The following is a 19,970-nucleotide window of genomic DNA, read 5'->3' as shown; positions in this document are numbered from 1 at the left end:
CCCGACCGTGCTACAATCCCTGCTTGGTCTGTCCTCACGGTGGGACCTTGTCTGTAAGGTATAATTCCATGAGACTGACTGTCCGGCTGCTGCTTGCCTTGCCTATAAGATAGCTTTTCCAATTTTGGGACTGGCCCCCAGATATTAGTAAGGAGGACTTTGCAGGGTCGACAGGGCTGTTTCTGCCATTGTCTATTCTGGTGCCCAGGTTGATGCCGGGTGATCTGTCTGGTTTCATATCTTTTGAGACTTTGTAGCAATTGGTACAAATGAGTGGCTTGCTAGAGCATTTCAGAGGATAGTTGAGAGTCAACCGTATTGCTGTGACTCTGGATTCATATGTAGGCCAGACCAGGTGAGGCTGGCAGATTTACTTCACTGAAGGACCTGATTAATAAACCTGATATGTTTTCCTGATGATCAATGGTGATTTCATGCTCATCAGTAGATTCTTAATTCCAGATTTTTTTTCAATTGAAATTAAATTCCACTAACTGCCATTGCGGGATTCGAACCCAAGTCCCCAGAACATTACCTGGGTCTCTGGATTAATAGTTCAGTGATAATATCGCTAGGCCATCACCTTCCCAACTATGCTAATTTATTATTCTTATCTCAAGGGCCCTAATGTTGTGTACTAACCTCTCGAGTAGTACCTTACTGAACTCTTTTTGAAAATCGAGTATGCTGTATCAGTTGGCTCCCTTGATCTCCTGTGCTAGTTACAACCTCAAAAAGTTCTTAACAGATGATTTACCTTTCATAAATCCATGTTTACTCAGATCAATTATATTATGACTTTTTAAGTATCCAGTTATCACATCCCTAGGAATGGATAAAACATCTTCTCTATGGCTGACTTGGACAAATTGGCCTGTAACTTTCTCTTTGCTTACTATTTCCTTTCTTGAATAGCAAGATTACACTTGTTATTTTGCAATCCGCCAGGACATTATATGTTCAATGGAGTTCTTGATCATCAAAACCAATGCATACACTATATCTACGCCTAAGGATATAGGCCATTAGGGCCAGGGGACTTGTTGACTTTTCCTTATTCACTTCTCCACTGATGTTTCTTTAATAATAGATACTTTAAAATTCTTCAATCTCTTCATACCTTTGGTTCCCCACTATTTCCAGAGTGTTATGCCTTCTAGAATGACAGACTCCTTTCATCTAGCCCAGTGTCTGTGTTGAATCTTTGAAAGTGTTGTCCAATTTAGATTCATGCCCCAGCTTTCTTCCCAGAATCCCGTAACTTGGTTCTGTTCTAAAGCATACCCACTTTGCCTTTTGAAAGTGCAAATGAAATTTGATTCCACCATGTTTTTAAGTATTGCATTCTGGATCAAAACCATTTTCTGTTTGAATGGAATATGTCTTCTCAATTCCTCTCTAGCATTGTTGCTAAGTAGGTGGTGTCTATGACCTTCAATTACCACTTCCCCCCCCCCCCCCCCCCCCCCACCCCCCCTGCCTGAAGGTACACTTTCTCTCTATTTGCTTTATTAAACAACACATAATTTTGAATCCTTCTATTCAGTCCCTTCTTTTTCACTCTTACAGTGCTAAGGAAAGAAAATAATGATTGAGAAGGATCAAGATCAATTGTTTCTTTTTGTGTTCTTATTTTACTTTGGGGTGCTGTTGTGATGTTAACAGACTTCACACACCTAAGTTAGGCTATTTGGAATTCAAAGCACAATCAGAATGAGGGAAATTGTATAGTTTGTGTATGTACTTCATCAGTTACTTAATGAGGGTTTTGAATGTGAGAGGTTTTAGAATATCATGTTAGCCTTGGCAGACACTTTGGTTTATCCTGGAATTATACAACATCCACATCCCATCAAGAAATGAAATAAAAGTCAATCACTATTCATTAGAATGAAGGAAAAATTAGAAATAGGTTTTAACTGTGTCAAATGGTGAAGTATGGAGAAAGAGCAACAGAGAATAGGGCAGAAAATGGAAGACATCAAATGACAATCAAATGACAATCAAAAATGTTGATAATATAGAGGGAAAGGAAGTGGTAATGAAACAAGTCAAGAAAGAAGAAAAGTTCAGCCTCGTTGTGAATATCAGAACAGAGAACAACCTTGATTATCCAGAGAGACAGGTGTGGAGTATTTTGTTCAGATAACTGATTGTTTGGACAACTGATAACGTTTTCACGGGACCTTGAGATCTTGTTCATATAATTCAAAATTTGGATAATTGATGTTCACATAACCAAGGTTGTTCTGCCTCGTTGTGAATATCAGAACAGAGAACAACCTTGATTATCCAGAGAGACAGGTGTGGAGTATTTTGTTCAGATAACTGATTGTTTGGACAACTGATAACGTTTTCACGGGACCTTGAGATCTTGTTCATATAATTCAAAATTTGGATAATTGATGTTCACATAACCAAGGTTGTTCTGTAATGAACAGCAAAATAATCAATAGTCCAACAGCTAAACCAGGATTGAGACAGAAGCATAGAAAGAAGGACAGAGAAAATGAGCAGAGTTTACTGTCAGTAAAGTAGTCCAGAAGATGAAAGAGTTGCATCAGACTCAAAACTTTTAACTCTGTTTTTCTCTCTCTACAGAGGCTACCTGACCTGCTGAGTTTTTCCAGTATTTTCTGTTTTTATTTTAGATTACCAGCATCCACAGTGTTTTGCTTTTATTTGAAGTTGCTTGGGTTTGGGTTGAGCTTGATTGAACACTGCGGTCTGGGGGGGGGGGGGGCGGGAGCGGGAGTGGGGTGGGGGCTGGTGGGGGGGAGGGGGGACAGTGAGGTCACCGTGAGAGCCAGGTGCTCTGCTCTGTGGAATACAACCCCAGCCTATCTAGTCTCTCTTCAGAGCTGAATTGTCCCAATCTAGTCAACATCCCAGTGAATCTCTTCAGCACCCTCTCTCTAGTGCTATCACATCCAACAGCGTTGTGACCAGAACTGCTGTGGCTTAATGGCCATAAGTTAAATGAAGAACATGTGAATTGCTGTTTCTCCTGGAAGGCATGTCTGGGTCCTCAGGTGGTGAGGTCAGAGGAGGTGAAAGAACAAGTGTTACAAGTTGCATCATAAGAAATTGTGATGAAGATGGGGAAACTGGGAGATCAGATTGAAGTCCTGACATGAGGCAGTGTGTGGAGAAATGTAACACAGGAAAAATACCGTAGATACTGGAAATCAGCAATAAATACTCTTTAGGTTAGGCACTATCTGGGAGATAAACAGAATGTTTGAGGTTGAAAATCCTTCATCAGAGCACATTGATGTCTCTCACCAAATACTGGCTGACCCGCTGAATATAATCAGCATATTTTGTTTTTAAGGTGAGCAAATGTGGTTAAGCTCATGGACGTATCTTGCATATTTGCTGATAAAGTATTCCCAGGTTTGGAGACAAAGAAATTGAGGAAGGGAAGGGAAAAGTCATAGCTGGACCATGTGAAGATGAAAGAAGGGTAAAAATTGGAAACCACATTGAAGAGCTTTTCCAGTTCGGGCAATAAAAAAGAAAATTAAACTGAGAGAATTATTGATTTACTGGGAAGATGGTGAGAGAGAGGACCCAAATAAGTCTAAAGCCAGGAACATTTTTCACATCCAATTTAAAAAGTCCAGATCCCATGCAGTACCCATTGCAATACCTTCTATTATGAGGAAATGAAATGAGTTATATATCTTTATATATTGTATAACTGTGCATGTCTTTTTGAGTGTTTTTCTATAATAAATGCATGTGTGTAATACATATTTATATTTTCATGTTTGCCCATCTTTTGAGCTGTCATGTGAGTGGTCCTGTCAAGTGAGCACTGCAGGGGAACTAATGAATCATTGTCACAATATTGTGACAACAGGCTAGTGTTGTAATACAGTTATCTGAAAGAAGAAATTATTGAGAAATACTAAGTTATGAAACACTTGGAGGTAGTTTGGAAATTAAAGAGTAACATTTTCCCTCCCATAAAATGGGAATTAGATGTACTTACTGATATAGTGGAATCACTTTAAAGACAATCACATCAGCTTGCATCTACATTGCATCTTTCACATGATAAAAATGTCACAAGGCCCTTCACAGGAGCTGTATCAGGTAAATTATTTGACACGGAGTTGGACAAAGAGCTAATAAAGTAGATGAGAAAAGATGCCAAATCCAATCCCTAGACTGGGTGGTTTTAGACAGAGTAAAGTAAGTGTGTTCAAGCTGAGATGTTGATATGTGCCTGTCACCTTCTGTGTCTTCTGCACTGTCACCTTGTCTGTCAAAGGGTCAGTTTGAACATTTTCATTGATATCTTCAAAATATCTCACTGGCCTTGCCCCTCCTTGCCTCAGTAACTTCCTCTGGCTGGAAACTTATTACTGTATTATAAATATAAATTGAATCAAATCAAATAAATCAAAATTCACCATATTCCTCCAATGCTGACCTCTTGTACACTCCTAATTTTTGTCACTGATCATTAGTGTTTGTTTCTCATCTGCCTGGGATGTAATCTCTGGAATTCCCACCCTAAATCTCTTTGGCTCTTTATTTCTTGCCTCGCCCTTTTAAAATCAACCTTTCTTGCCAAACGTTTGTTCACCTATCCCTCTCCACTGTTATGGTGAAGCTTCTTGGTCTTTTACTGCATTGAAGACACAAAGAGATGACTCTAAATTGGTATTATAGCCAGTTCCAATCTGTAACATTTCAAATGTAATTTTCTTTTAAAAGGTAAATTTTGCAATGTGCCAACTGTTCGGATTATTCACAGCTTTTCTATTTCGGAACTACCTCCATCCAAGCAAGACAAACCATATCATCAGGCATGTAGTAGCCACCCTCTTGGGTCTTCACTTTGCATTCTTCTGCTTTGGCAGGTAGGTAGTTTTGCAAACTTGCATTTGAAAACCTTTTCCATTTGTAAAACAGGATGACTAAAACCAGAAACTGGTACTGACGAGTTCTGCACTAAGCAACTTTGCCTTATTTGTACTTCTGAGAAAACAACATTTTAGCTACATCAATTACTAATTAATGCACGTGAGTTTCAATTAGTGCCAGAGCACCAAGTGTCGAAATTATTCTTGGAAAAAGCAAAATAGTTTTATCACAATAACTTCAGCTGATAACTTCAGTTATATCCATAGTTTTGAGAAGTTAGAATTCTTTTCTTTTAGAGCAGAAGAAGGAAGTGTTCAAAATTATGAAGAGTTTTGATACAATAAATGAAGAGTTTTTTTTCTGCATATACTGGACTTGGGTCGCTAGACAAAGGACCTGGGTTTAAGATTTCCAAAAGAATCAGAAAGAGGCTTTGTCTTTTTAGTAATGAGCTGATTTGATCTGAAAAGCTGTCCCTGCAAAGGCATTGGAAGCAGATTCAATTGTAATTTTCAGAAGGGAATTTGCAAGGAGATTTTCCCGGGTTGTGGAAGAGTGGCATGATTAGCTGTTTCAAAAGGCTGATACAGTTATGATGGACTGAAAGCTTCCTCAGTGCAATATAAACCTATGGTTGTTCATCCAGTCAGTCCACTTGCCTGGTCATATTTGGTTATTTGTTGGAAATATGAGTGAATCCAATACTGTCCTTTTATTTGGTAAACGCTCCTTTTCCTTTATCGCTTAGATACTCCCCTTCCCCTTCACCTTTCAAGGCAATTCAGGCTGTTACAAATCTTGAATAGAGAGATAGATAGGTAATCTGAAACTACACCTCTGCCGGTATCTGGATGAAAGGTAAAGAATGCAGTCAGAAGATGAAGTAGGTCGTGGACCCTGCTGAAAAATGAATGTGTACTAAATACAGGTGTTTGTGTATATGTGTATACATATGTGTGTATGTTTGAGTGTGTTTCACTATGTACCTTTTAATGTTTATATGTGCGCAGTGAGGTCAGGAGTGTACTGGAAAGTAACGTTCAGTCAAGAGACTTCTAAAGAGGACAGATATAAAAATGAGCAAAAAAAAATAAACAATGTATGAATTGAATGGAATTCAGGGCCTTTATTCTAAAATGTAAGCAAACCCAAAAGGAATAGGGGATAAAGAGGAAAGAAGAGTCAAGGCCATAATCAAATCCTCCACAAAACTTAACTAATGGCAAAGCAGACTTGAGGGGCCGAATGGCCTGCGCCTGCTCCTAATTCATATGTGCAACTCTACAGTAATAACCTTGAGCACTTAGAGGAGCGATTTTGGAGTTAATTTGGCAAGACAGTTCTCAAGAAGTGCGGAGAAATGAGTCAGATATCTTTAACAGGAAACAGTCTTTGACTTAATCTGCTAACCACAAACATTCTTTCAGATGAATGACTGAAAAGTATTTAGTTTCCTCTGTCAAATCTCAATTTGAGGACTCCATGCAATATTTCAAAACTACATTCACTTGATGCCAAAGAGACGTCTGAAACTTCTCTACGGAACACTGCGGGTGACACAAGCCCTTGGAGACCACATTTGGCAGCTTTCGTGCATTGCCAGAGCCAAATATTGGAATGACACTCATTTCCTACAATTGTTTCTGTTGATTATATGCTTCATTACTTCATAAGATCCAGTGAGATAGACTCTTCTCTAATTGGCAGTGATTCCCTCTGTGGGGAGGCAGTTGCATAGGAGTAATGTCATTGGACTAGTAATCCGTAACTTTAGGCTAATGTTCTGGGGCCATGAGGTTCAAACCCCGCCATGACAGATAGTGAAATCTGAATTCAATACTAATCTAGAATTAATGGTGACCATATAACCACTATTGTGATGCAGTGGTAGCGACCATAACTTTGAGCAAGAAGGCTTCATGTCCCACCAGCCCCAGACATGCCACTCATATCTGAACAGGCTTGTTTGAAAAGAAATTCTATAATCACTGTCAATTGTTGTTAAGAACTCATCTGGTTCACTATTGCCTTTTAGGGAAGAAATTCTGCTGTCCTTCATTCACCTTGACTCTAAACTCAAGGCAATGTGGCTGAGTCCTAACTGTCTACTGGGCAATTAAGAATGAGCAATAAATGCTGACCTAGCCATTGATATTCACATCTCATGAACAAATAAAAAATGCCTCTTATGAAACTTGACTGCTTTGCTCAGTCTTCAAGGGTCGCTTGACCTATATTTGCTCCCATATCTTCTGCGTGCTGCATGACCACAAAAAGTGATAGGATTTTGTACCAAACCGAAAAGCATGCTGACTAATTCAAAGAAAGTGATTTGTCAAACTCATTCTTAACCATTGGATTCACAAAAGCATTATGTACCCATGTTTGTAAAGGACGAGTGTTATATTCATTTTTGTGTCAAGAAAGGCAGCACTTTGGCTTAGCTCAATTCCCACTTCATCTTCCAACATAAGAAACAGCTGAAATGGACCATTTGATGCTTTGTCCAGCTCCATCGTTGAATGAGAACATGGCTGACCTCAATATCTGCTTCCTGCATTGTCCCCATATTGCTTACTTTATTATGTACCAAGAACATTCATCAACTTCTCTCCTGAATCTACTCAGTAGGCTGGATTTAACAATTGTGTACATGTCCTGCTCATTTCCCTGGATGAAAGTGGGTCCAAAATTGAGTCAGCCCTGTAGCAGTAACAATAGGGCGGAGGTAGGACGGGGGTGGGGTGCGGTGTTAGGGATGAAGGGGATGAGAGGTGCATAAACAGGCCCCTCAGTGAACAGAATGTCCCATGGAACCAAACTCCCTTGTCCTTGATACCTCCCTTATCAGAAAGCCTCCTCTGAATCCTCTCTTGAGGCCTTGACATCCTCTCTCATGCATGGTTCCCAGAATTAATCAGAGAATTTGAGACTGGCCTGATCAGTACTTTATAAAGTTTAACTTCCTTATTTTTGCACTCCATTCTTTCACTTATAAACTTGTGATGCTGTATGCATTCCAAACAATCTTATCAGCTTGTCCTTTATGATTTATGTACATATACATTCAATATCATTTGTGGAAGTTGTAGGTTTCTTGGTTTGTGAGTTAGTAACTTATGAGTTTTCTGTAAGCCTGAAGGCAATAATTAGCTTGTAAGTATTTCGGTAGCCATGGTTATTTTCTTTAAAACAGTTTTTGAGGCCTAGCTTTAGGATTACTGAGTTTTTGAGTCCCACTAACAGATTTTTGTTTTCCTTGAATTGTTTTGCGAATCAGCATGGTAAATAATGGAGCGTCAAGTTTTGTTAGTATGTTCTTGATTTTTTTTTAAGCTTAAGGGAAATATCCACAGCTTAAAGAGTTTTTTTTAAAATTTAGTTTAGGTTTTGAGCAAAAAGCCATTGATGAGGATGGAGTGTAAACCAGTGTTCCTGAGAAGGGAAGGCAGTATCTTGGAGTAAGCAATTAGTGCTAGTGTTGTGATAAAACCTTGAAGAGGTTACTGAAAGCTGATTATACTTAAGATCAAACATTTAATAAATTTAGAAAAGAGCCCACTGCAGTTCCAGTCCATAAGGTAAAATCACAAGTGATTTAAAACTATCAAGGTGTCAGAGACAGGACCTCTGATGTGAGTACTGAATGAGTGCTGTTTTTGAGTACCATATAAGGAATGCTTTGGGTACTGTATATATGATTTTTTCCCCCATATTTTATGAAGGAATGTTTTGGGATTGATTAGATTATACTTATACTTTGAATTGAATCATAAATAGACAGCTTGTTTTACTCTATTTCATCTTTAATTTGTTAATATACTGCTGTTCAGTTGTTAAAAGAAAATCTGCAGTGTTCTGTGTTTATGTTTCAGTGAGGGACCACTTAATTAAAAACAAAACATGATCTATTATGCCAGGTTTTCATTTTGGGATATGATTTGTCCAGTAATAACATCAGGGACCATAACACATGCCCTTCCTAAGATTTGTATGTATGAACTCCAAATTTTCTCTGTTCTTGCAGGACCTTTAAAATTATATCATGTTGGTTTTCTTTTGTCTCTTCAAATTGCTGTTTGTCTGCCTATTTATGTCCTCTTTTCCTCACTGTTTGCAACATCCTTGAGTTTTGTGCCACTGCATATATTAAAATTGTTCCAGTATGCCCTAATCCAGGTCATTGATGTCAGAAAAGGTAACAGTCCCAGCGATGGGACGATCTGCTCAGGGATAATACTGGACACTTCATTCCATTCTGAGATAAGCCCTCATCACCTCTTTCTGCTGTGCATCCATTAACCAATTTGGTATCCGGACAGCCTCTGCCCTCTTAATCCTATACATTTTAATCTTGTCAGTAAGTCTACTTTTTGGCACTTCAACAAATTATAATTGAATGCCCATAAATATAACATCAACTGCACTACCCCCATCAATCATTTTGTGCCATCTTCAAACAGCTTAATTGGTTTTAGTAAAATATAATTTTCAACCATGCTTCTTTCCATACTTTTCCATTTCCTATTCAGTTTTATCTCTGAATAATTCCCTTTAATTGACAATAATCTAATTGGCCTGTGATTACCATTTTTATCCCTGTCCCACTTTTTAAACAGGGATGTAACCAAAGTAATTCTCCTTTCTCTGATGCCACTTTTCATCTTTAAGACAGTGTAGTGATAAGAACCAAGTGGATTGCTTGACTATGAGATCTTTGGTCTAGGTTAACAACCCCAATCAATCAGGAAGCCCAGACTGACCAATAAAACAGGGGATTTTCCTGGTGGTGGAAATTGAATAAAGATTCGTACACCTTGTGTCTCTCACCGTGTCTCACACCTACACACACGCACACCATGTGTGCAGGGGAAAAATAAGCACTACCACAGTTAGGCGTTAGTGTGGGGGTTAAAAAGAACAGGAGTGTCTCACACAGCATAAAAAAAAAATAAAGGGCATTTGATTTTTAAAAAAAAGAAATGAATAGGAGTCTCCCTGCCCTCCCCTTTACTGTTTTTAAAAAAAAATAAAAAGTAAAAAAAAACAGGGGATTAAGAATCTGCTCAGTTCAAGTGATTGACTCCGAGCTGGCTGGCCGCAACCAGTGTACTGTGCACAAGTAAATAAAGTTGGCAAAAGTGAGGACTGCAGATGCTGGAAACCAGAGTTTAGATCCACATCCCTCTAACCCTACCCCTCCAACCGTAACAAGGATAGAACCCCCCCTACCCCGTGCTCACTTTCCACCCTACCAACTTTCGCATTAACTGCATCATCCGCTGACATTTCTGCCACCTCCAAACAGACCCCACCACCAGAGATATATTTCCCTCCCCACCCCTTTCTGCTTTCTGCAAAGACTGTTCCTCCGTGACTACTTGGTCAGGTCCACGCCCCCCTACAACCCACCCTCCCATCCTGGCACCTTCCCCTGCCACCGCAGGAATTGCAAAACCTGTGCCCACACCTCCTCCCTCACCTCCATCCAAGGCCCCAAAGGAGCCTTGCACATCCATCAAAGTTTTACCTGCACATCCACCAATATCATTTATTGTATCCGTTGCTCCCGATGCGGTCTCCTCATTGGAGAGACTGGACGCCTTCTCGCAGTGCGCTTCAGGGAACATCTCTGGGACACCTGCACCAATCAACCCCACCGCCCCGTGGCCCAACATTTCAACTCCCCCTCTGCCGAGGACATGCAGGTCCTGGGCCTCCTCCATCGCCACTCACTCACCACCCATTGCTGGGAAGATCGCCTCATCTTCCGCCTCGGAACACTTCAACCCCAGGGCATCAATGTGGACGTCACCAGTTTGCTCATTTCCCCTCTGCCCCCCCACTTACCTCAGTTCCAACCTTCCAGCTCAGCACTGCCCTCATGACCTGTCCTACCTGCCTATCTCCCCTCCCACCTATCTGCTCCACCCTCCCCTCTGACCTTTCACCTCCATCCCCACCCCCATTCACCTATTGCACTCTTTCCTACCTTCTCCCCAGCCGCACCCCCACCCCACCCCCATTTATCTCTCCACCCTGGAGGCTCACTGCCTCTATTCCTGATGAAGGGCTTTTGCCCAAAACATCGATGTTCCTGCTCCTCGGATGCTGCCTGACCTGCTGTGCTTTTCCAGCACCACTCTGATCTAAACACAAGTAAATAAAGGGTGACTTGGTGATGGGATGCTTGCCTATGTTCAGTTATTTCAGAAGGATTGGAAGACAGCGGCCAGAGTCTATGCAATTTCTACCATTAGTTCCCTCATCTGCCGAGTTGACATCCATTGGGAATCGGGTAACCTTTCTTAACAGAACTACTGCCAATCTTTTTTTTATTGTTGCCAATTTCTCCACTTCCCTCTTGCTTACTGCCTCTTCTCCAGTAAAGACAAGATACAAAGTACTCATTTAGAAACTCAGCCATAAACTTTGCTTCCATAAGTTTGTGTTTTTGGTTCCACTTATTGCTCAGCTTGCCACTAACCTCCTTCTATTTATAAGGCACAAACCTACGATATACATTCCAAGCTTTGTTGTGCAGACCTTGATGCAGCATTTCACTTGAGTGCTAACCAGGAATTCACAAAGGATTATCATAATTTTCTTGCATTAGTGTACTGTTTGCTTTGTTGTCGTGGCAACTGGGGAAGAATAATAAATGCTAATATGCCAGCATTTCAAGATAACCAACAACAATCATTATTCTGAAGGACACCTCAGCCAGGAATTTGCTTCTGATCCACCACCGTGACTTGGCCAGGCATGCATTGGAAATCTCAGGGATGAGTCGCAGGGATTTCCTGGTCTTTATCCATTTGCTGACTAGCAATGCTCTCAGTTGCAACCAATATGAATACTTCCTCTATTCAGTGTATAGTGCCACGCGTGTAGCAAAGGTATTGCCCTCTCGTTGATGCTTGTTAATCCTGTCTTGGTGGGTAGCACTTTCGCCTCTCAGAAAGAAATTTGTGGGTTCGAACTCACTCCAGGGATTTGAGCACACTTTAGACTAATGCATGGAGTGCAGGTGCCAGAGGAGTGTTGCAGGATCAGAAGTGACATCTCTCAGGATGCAAAGTAAAACTGATGGGTAAGATCCCGTGGCACTATTTTGAAGAAAAGCAGAGGTTTCCTCAGTATTAATTACCATTCGATTAATATCGCAAAAACATATTGTCCAGCTATTGTTACTTTCCTCTTACTGGAACCTTGCTGTGTGCAAATTGGTTGCTATATTTTTGACTTCATCACTGTGACTGCATATCAAAAATATTTTATTGATTCTAAGGTATTTTAGGATCTCCTGAAATTAATGATTAATGTTTAAAATTAACTAAAGAGCTGGTTGGAATAAACCTATGATTTGAAAGAGAACAGAGAGGCAATTTGTCTTGAACTGCAAATCAGGATTAAGATACAGCCAAAGTCCATTCATTTTTAGCATGAGATCGTGTTCTTGTAGAATGCCCTTGCTGCTCTTTTTTTATATACACATAGGTCCATGGAAAAAAGCGATACAGCCATCTTAAATCAATCAGAGCAAAAGAAACAGCAGTAAAAAAAATTTGGACAGCAAACGTTTACTTGCATGTTGGTATGTGCACATGCACATGCACATGTCCACATGCATATATATATAGGAGTGCATGTGCATGTGTATGTTGTGTAGTGTAAAAGAATATGTTTCATCACTTATTTAAATGTATGACAGGCTTTGAGGTTTGTCGTGGTTATTTGTTCTGTTGCTTGGCTACATAGTTTTAGCTGACCTCATCACGTAGGTTTGGCTGTGGTTCCTGACATCTGTCATCCTGCTTACTGAAGCAGCTGCTGAAACAGTTTCCTTTCTCAATTACCCGAAATGTAGCTTTTCATTCCCAACTCTTACCCTCCCTGACCCATCCCACCCTCCTGCACTGTTGCCAAATATTAATTGCGCAACATTTTGCTCCTTGAGTAATGAGTTGTGAACACTTTGGGATGCCCTGAGATTGTGAAAGCGGCCGTAAAAATGCAAGTTTTATCTTTTAAATAGGGGTTTGGTGACGCTGTAGCTAAGGCCTTCCTAGAAAACCTAAGGGACAAATCTTATAATTCATTCTCTGGCATAAGTCATTGGTGTGTTGTATCATTATAATGTTTTATATCTCCCCCCACAACCTCCAATCTCATTCACACATATATATTCCACACCTCAGAGAGTTATTAACCCCCTAAGATTGCCATGGAGTCCCAAGGAATAAAAATATAATCTCCTGGATCCTATTTACAGCAAAGTTAAGGAGAAAAATTCTAAAAGCTTTTTAAAAAAAAATACCTTGTTTGGTTATTTGTCTTTAGTAACTGGTTAAGAAAGGGCTTTTTTTTTAGTTGGAGGATGGAAGTCAACTGACAAAATATTTAGGAATATGCCCAAAGTCATCAATATTGCTAACAGAAACAGTCCCCCTTCAACCCCCTCCCAGCATCAACACCTACCTCACCATCCCCCACAATTTAATGACCCAATCTTATTTTTCATATCCTCCGTTGTTATTGGAGAGACAAAGTGACACATTGTATATCTTCTGACTAATCTTTCAGAAAGCTATTTTGAAAGATTAAGGAATGAAGGAAGCCTGATTCTTCAACAAAGATCTGCTACCTAAATGGTAGAAGTTGTGGGATTAGAAGGAACTGTTGAAATATGAAGTAAACTCCTTGTGCTTCTCTCGATTAACTTACTTTAAAAAACACTCTAATAGATTTTAAAACTCCATTAACTAGATTTAACTTCCTTTTAATTCTTTTACAAGTAAGCATTTCTATTCATAATCGGGACTGTCAACCAAACCGTGAACTGACAGGCATCCCACTATGACAACAATAGATTTCAAGGTCAATCACATAGTACTGACCCTATAATGACAGCTCTCAAGCTTATGTTGATGAGCAGAGTGAAGTGTGTAAATACTGCAGATGTTATTTTTTCAAATATTTGATGGGCCAATGACACCATTCCCTTTGACACAAAGTTTCCGCACGTGTTCATGTCTACTTCTAACAATCCAAAAGGGCATTTGACTAGCCTACCTGAAGAGTGCCTTGCCTCTCTGAAAGGTATCCAGGGACCTATCAAAATGAGCACCTTTCCTCTCTAAAAAAGGAATTCCACCTTTTGAAATAACACAAGTAAATTTAGCCTTTCCTCTACCAGGTCTAAAATGCACATTTCATGCTTTGAAACTACCATGAGTCAAAATCAGATCAGTGGAATGGAGTTATAGTTTAACATGTACAGGTGCCTCTGTTAATCAGAGATGTGAAAATTCCAACTCACCCTGCCACTTTCCCCAACCCCTACTGCAAAGGCAGGGGCTTGTGTGATTTGTTCCAACAGCACCATTTTGCTGAGATGGAAAGCCTCTCTGCTGTCCCCAGAATCTGTCCTTCTGGACAAAATTGCAGGTCATGATGTCAGTCAGCTTATGAGATGTCAAAATTAGCTCAATGGCCAGCAGTCCCATCTCTGAGTCAGCAGATTGTGATCAAATTCCACTCTAGAGACAGAAGCACAAATCCCAGATTCCGTGTGCAGTACAGCATGTTCTGAAGTACTCCTTTTGAAAGGAGATACCAAACCAAGGATGTTCTTCAGGCATCAAATATGCTTTATAATTACAAGTGCTCTCTTGGAACATTGTAGTAACCAACCCAGAATGAATCCAATGCTGAGGTTAACATTTGTTTCAGGCTTTCCTTAATATGATTGGAATGATTGTTAATAGAAACCAGATCATGGAAAGTCTGCTGTGCTGAGATTTTTCTTTGGTGTAACTTTATAGCATTTTCTCTTTTACTGATTGTTATTTGGGTACAGTACACTGAGATTGAGACAAACTAGTCCATTGACTGAAAACCCAACAGAGCCATGGAATGAAGTTTGGCAACATTAAGTATTGAGTACAGGTCATGTTGCAGCTGTACAGGACATTGGTTAGGCCACTGTTGGAATATTGCGTGCAATTCTGGTCTCCTTCCTATCGGAAAGACGTTGTGAAACTTGAAAGGATTCAGAAAAGATTTACAAGAATGTTGCCAGGGTTGGAGGATTTGAGCTATAGGGAGAGGCTGAACAGGCTGGGGCTGTTTTCCCTGGAGCCCCAGAGGCTGAGGGGTGACCTTTATAGAGGTTTACAAAATTGAGGGGCATGGATAGGATAAATAGGCAAAGTCTTTTCCCTATGGTTGGGGAGTCCAGAACTAGAGCGCATAGGTTTAGGGTGAGAGGGGAAAAGATATAAAAGAGACCTACGGGCAACCTTTTCACAGAGGGAGGTACATGTATGGAATGAGCTGCCAGAGGAAGTGGTGGAGGCTGGTACAATTGCAACATTTAAGAGGCATTTGGATGGGTATATGAATAGGAAGAGTTTGGAGGGATATGGGCCGGGTGCTGACAGGTGGGACTAGATTGGGTTGGGATATCTGGTCGGCACGGACGGGTTGGACTGAAGGGTCTGTTTCCATGCTGTATATCTCTATGACTCTATTAAGAGGTTTCATAAAAATATAAACTAAGGCAGTGAACCCAAATTCAAACAGATATCTTACATTAGAACTGAGGTGGGACATAGCTTCCTACTGCATATGCAACAATGACAACTTGTATTTATTCAGAGCATAAAACCTCCCAGGCATTTTACAAGAGCATACTCAAACAAATGGAGACACATAAGAGACTATCAGGATGGGTGACTAAAATACTTGGTCAAAAGAGGTACATAGATTCCATGATCTAAAAAAAAACTTGTATTTATATCGTGTCTTTCACACCCTTGGGGCAGACCACAACATGTTATAACCAGTGAGGTACTTATGAATTGTAATCACTGTTATAATTTTGGTAGCATACAGCTTATTTGTGTAAAGCACACCCCATGGACATAGATAGCCCAGTCATTGTCATATTGTTTTAGTGAGGTAGGTTGAGTGATTAAATATTGACCAAGACACCAGAAGGGTCTCCCATGCTTTCCTTCAAAATAATACCATGGAATCTTTTGTGTCCGATTGAGAAAGCAAACAGATGTTTACTGTCTCATCTAAAAGGCATAATTTCTGACAATACAGCACTTTCTCGGTTGTGCTGAGAGATATAATGCTGAGCAATCTGGGGTGAGGTTTTAAATTCATAACCTTTTAAATATGATGTGAATGCTTGATTTATGTGGTGAGTTGAGATACCAGCAAAGTCACCCTTCCCAATGTTGTGCAATCTATGGTGGAGATTTCCCCTGAAGTAGGTGTTCCCACACACCCTGCTTTCTCCATTTGATAAACAGGCAAAACAAGATCAGTCACTACCTTCACAGTATCCAAGAGCATTCTATCCACAAAATCTATTGTATACTCTCTGTCCCTAAATAATCTTGGACACCCTGCTCATTATATGTGAAAGAAATCAAAGCACTGGAGCAACACAAAGTTTTATGAGGATGGCAACATAACTGAGAAGATGTGACTATCAGAAACTACTAAAAAGGCTTGGGTCCTTTACTCTGGGAAGAAAAGGAGATTGAGGGGTGACCTGATAAAAATCATTTATATAATGAAGTGTTTGAATAGAGAAATGGAAAGAAGACTGTGGGTGACATCAAAACGAGGACTGGCCATAAATGTAAGTTAGTGACTAACAAGCTGATGGGGCACTTCAGGAGAAAGGCTTCTGTCCAGGAAGTGGTGAAAATGTGAAACCTGCTATGCAGGAAGTAGTTAGGGTGAATTGGATAGCTGCATTTGGGTCAGATGGAGAAGGATGGTAGGAGGCCTGTGTCGATCATAAAAATCAAAAGGATGGTCTCTTGTGCTGTACATTCTATGTAATTAACATCATCAAGAAAAGATTAACTGATTTTTCACCTGATATGCCATTTGAGAGCAATTAACTATCACCTTTGCCTTAACAAAAGAAAAATGTCTGTACTTTGAAAATAATCAATCGTCGGTGACATATGAGTAGGAATGTCCTGAATGCCATACAGAACATTGTATGTGAATAAAATTCTGGCTATTTGTAGCTTGTATGGAATGTAAACACCAGCATAGACTTGTTGGGCTGAATGGCCTAATTCTGTACTTGGCATTCTTTGTAATTTGTCTGAATTCAGTAGAAAATCTAGGAAGTACAGACCTTTCACTTTTATTCTGTAAATTAAAAAATACTTGTACTTTGAAATATGTTGTAGCCATATGTGTACTGCAATGTTATAATTGTACTATCCTTTTTATTATTTTGTACTATATGTTTATTTTTAAATATATCTATAAGTATGTTATGAGTTATGATTACTTATTTTAGTTCTATTACCATCACAATGGGCACATGCCCTAATTATGATTTTTAAAACAATCATTTGGCTACCTGTTTCTTTCTGGAAAAGCACAGCAGGTCAGGCAGCATCCAGGAGCAGGAGAATCAACGTTTCGGGCATAAGTCCTTCTTCAGGAAATGTCAATTATGCCTGAAATGTCGATTCTCCTGCTCCTTGGATGCTTCCTGACCTGCTGCGTTTTTCCAGCAACACATTTTTCAGCTCTGATCTCCAGCATCTGCAGTCCTCACTTTCTCCTTCCTATCTCTTTGTCAATGTGGTTCAATGTCCTGTATTGAATGTGATTTTTTTCCATTCTAGCTATACTGTTTACTTTCTGGGAGAAGTAATCCTATTGTATTGCGTAATGGTGACCGTGCACATGAAGAGAATTCACAAGTAAGTAACCATTTCATTTTCTGAGGTAATGCTAATATTTGATCAAAGTACCTCTGGATCATTTAACTTCTTCAAGTGGTCTTGAATTAAAGTAGTTGTTATAGCCATAAACTTTGATTTTGCATTTCACTGCTGATGTGTCTTGCTTCTGAAGCCTATTTACTGGATGTACGGGTTCAGTCATCTGGTTAATTCTCTACTACTCATACCAAAATTTTAATGATGATTGCTAGTGGATTCCTTAACCATGAGTCATTATGTGGTGGAATTGTTCCTGAGAAGGAGCATTTCTATGATCAAATATCATTCTCGATGATTCACATACTCTACCTCTTTTATTTAACCATAAGAGCAGAAGCCAATAACACACCTTTAATCAATGGAAATCACACTTATCCTTGAAACAGAAGGTCTATTCAATCCCACTCCAGAGACTTGAGCACACAATATAACCTGACACTTTTGTTGCAAGGTTTGTGAAGGTTTGTAGCTCAGGTTGAGGTTTAGGGTGTAGGTTTGCTCGCTGAGCTGTAGGTTTGATATCCAGACGTTTCATTACCTGGTTAGGTAACATCATCAGTGGCGACCTCCAAGTGAAGCGAAGCTGTTGTCTCCTGCTTTCTATTTATATGTTTGTCCTGGATGGGGTTCCTGGGGTTTGTGGTGATGTCATTTCCTGTTCGTTTTCTGAGGGGTTGATAGATGGTATCTAGATCTATATGTTTGTTTCTGGCATTGTGGCTGGAGTGCCAGGCCTCTAGGAATTCTCTGGCATGTCTTTGCTTAGCCTGTGTTGTTCCAGTCGAATTGGTGGGTTTTTTTTCATCCGTGTGTAGGGCTACGAGGTCGCCACTGATGATGTTACCCAGCCAGGTAATGAAACGTCTGGATATCAAACCTACAGCTCAACGAGCAAACCTACACCCCATAACCTGACACTTTTCAACATGGTACTGAGGGAGTGCTGCAATGTCAGAGGTGCTGCGATTGGGTTGGCAATGTGTGAATTGGCTGACACATTCCCCTCCATTACCATTATTTGGAATCTTGTGATCTTAATTATATTTTCTTTATCGCACGATCTGCTGGGATAGTCCTTTATTTTATTTGTAATGTTGTTAAGCATCTCTAATGTCTTCACAGAACAGAGAAACTAATGTTTTGAGAGATTCATCAGTCCTTCCACTGGAATGTAGCAAGTGAGGGTATTGCCTGTCTTCTGTGTGTAATACTGAATGGAAAACTGTTGGAGAATGTGCAGTATTTTCTTTATTTAGGAAGTGGACTCACTGAATGATGAGGCCAACAGACATACTTGAGAAACCACAGGCATGTTTCCACTGGCTAGATGCTCGTGTTGAGAATCAGATTTGCATTTTGAGTGCCCTGAATTGTGAAGCAGAATCCGTATCACACTTTTGACCAATTTCTCCAAATGAGAATTTTACTTGTCAGTCTGCTCTTCTACAAAATCTGCTTTGTTTGTCCTTATCCCAGCCTGTGCTCCCTGCTTTCCAGTTTTTAATCCTATAGTTCTGACTCTTCACAGAATCATGGAATTGTTATGGTGCAGAAAGAGGCTATTAAGCCCATTTTGTCTGCACTGGTTCTGGCCCTAGTGCCAATTTCCTGCCTTTTTCCCCATATTCCTGCAGACCATTTCTATCCATCCAATGCCACTTCTGAATGCCTCGATTGTGCACCTGCCTCTATCACATCTCCAGGCAGTATATTACAGAACATAACTACACGTTATGTGAAAACATTTTTCCTGACATCTTGCTTCATTTGCACATCCCTTTAAATCCAACACCCCCTCGTTCTTGTTCCTTTTACAAATGAGAAAAGTTTCTCCCTATCTACCTTGTCCAGCCTGTTCCTCATTTTGAAAATCTCTCAGATCTCCTCTCAGCCTTCTTCTCTCCAAGGAGAACAATCACTGTAAATGGTCTGGCGATCATCTCAAATTTGACACCTTCAAATTGAAATATTTCAAATCCCAGCAATCCGTCTGCCTCACCTCACCAGTCTCTGTCCCTGTCTCTACCATTTCCAGCAGTCCCACAATCGTGGGGATATCTTCTTCAATTCTGGTGTCCTCCACCTGCCAACTTACACCAACCCTCCACCCATCCCCTGTCATTGCCCTGCCATTGGAGGTCATGCCTTATTCTGCCTGGAGTCTCTGAGCTTAGGTAACCACTCCCTTCCTCTATCCCCAACGTCAACCTTCCCTCAGCTCCTTTAAGGCGGTCTTGAACCAATGACCAAGTTTCATGAGGTAATCTGACCTAATATTTAATCATAGAAATGTACAAAATAGGAGGAGGAATAGGC

The 19,970-nt window shown here is 40.2% G+C and overlaps 1 protein-coding gene across 1 annotated transcript in view; it reads left to right on the top strand.

Moving 5' to 3' along the window:
* LOC140453524 (lysophospholipid acyltransferase 2-like) overlaps positions 1–19,970 on the top strand; it is a 69,954-nt gene that overhangs the window by 7,660 nt on the left and 42,324 nt on the right. Inside the window, exons 2-3 of the mRNA XM_072548275.1 lie at positions 4,729–4,874; positions 17,556–17,633. Coding sequence (XP_072404376.1) covers positions 4,729–4,874; positions 17,556–17,633 — 224 coding nt within the window. The remainder of the gene's footprint in view (positions 1–4,728; positions 4,875–17,555; positions 17,634–19,970) is intronic.

This window comes from Chiloscyllium punctatum, chromosome 27 (assembly GCF_047496795.1).
Source record: "Chiloscyllium punctatum isolate Juve2018m chromosome 27, sChiPun1.3, whole genome shotgun sequence".
Taxonomy (NCBI): domain Eukaryota; kingdom Metazoa; phylum Chordata; class Chondrichthyes; order Orectolobiformes; family Hemiscylliidae; genus Chiloscyllium; species Chiloscyllium punctatum.
The sequence above is the reverse complement of the archived record's forward strand: the minus strand, read 5'-3'. Positions and strand labels throughout refer to the sequence as shown.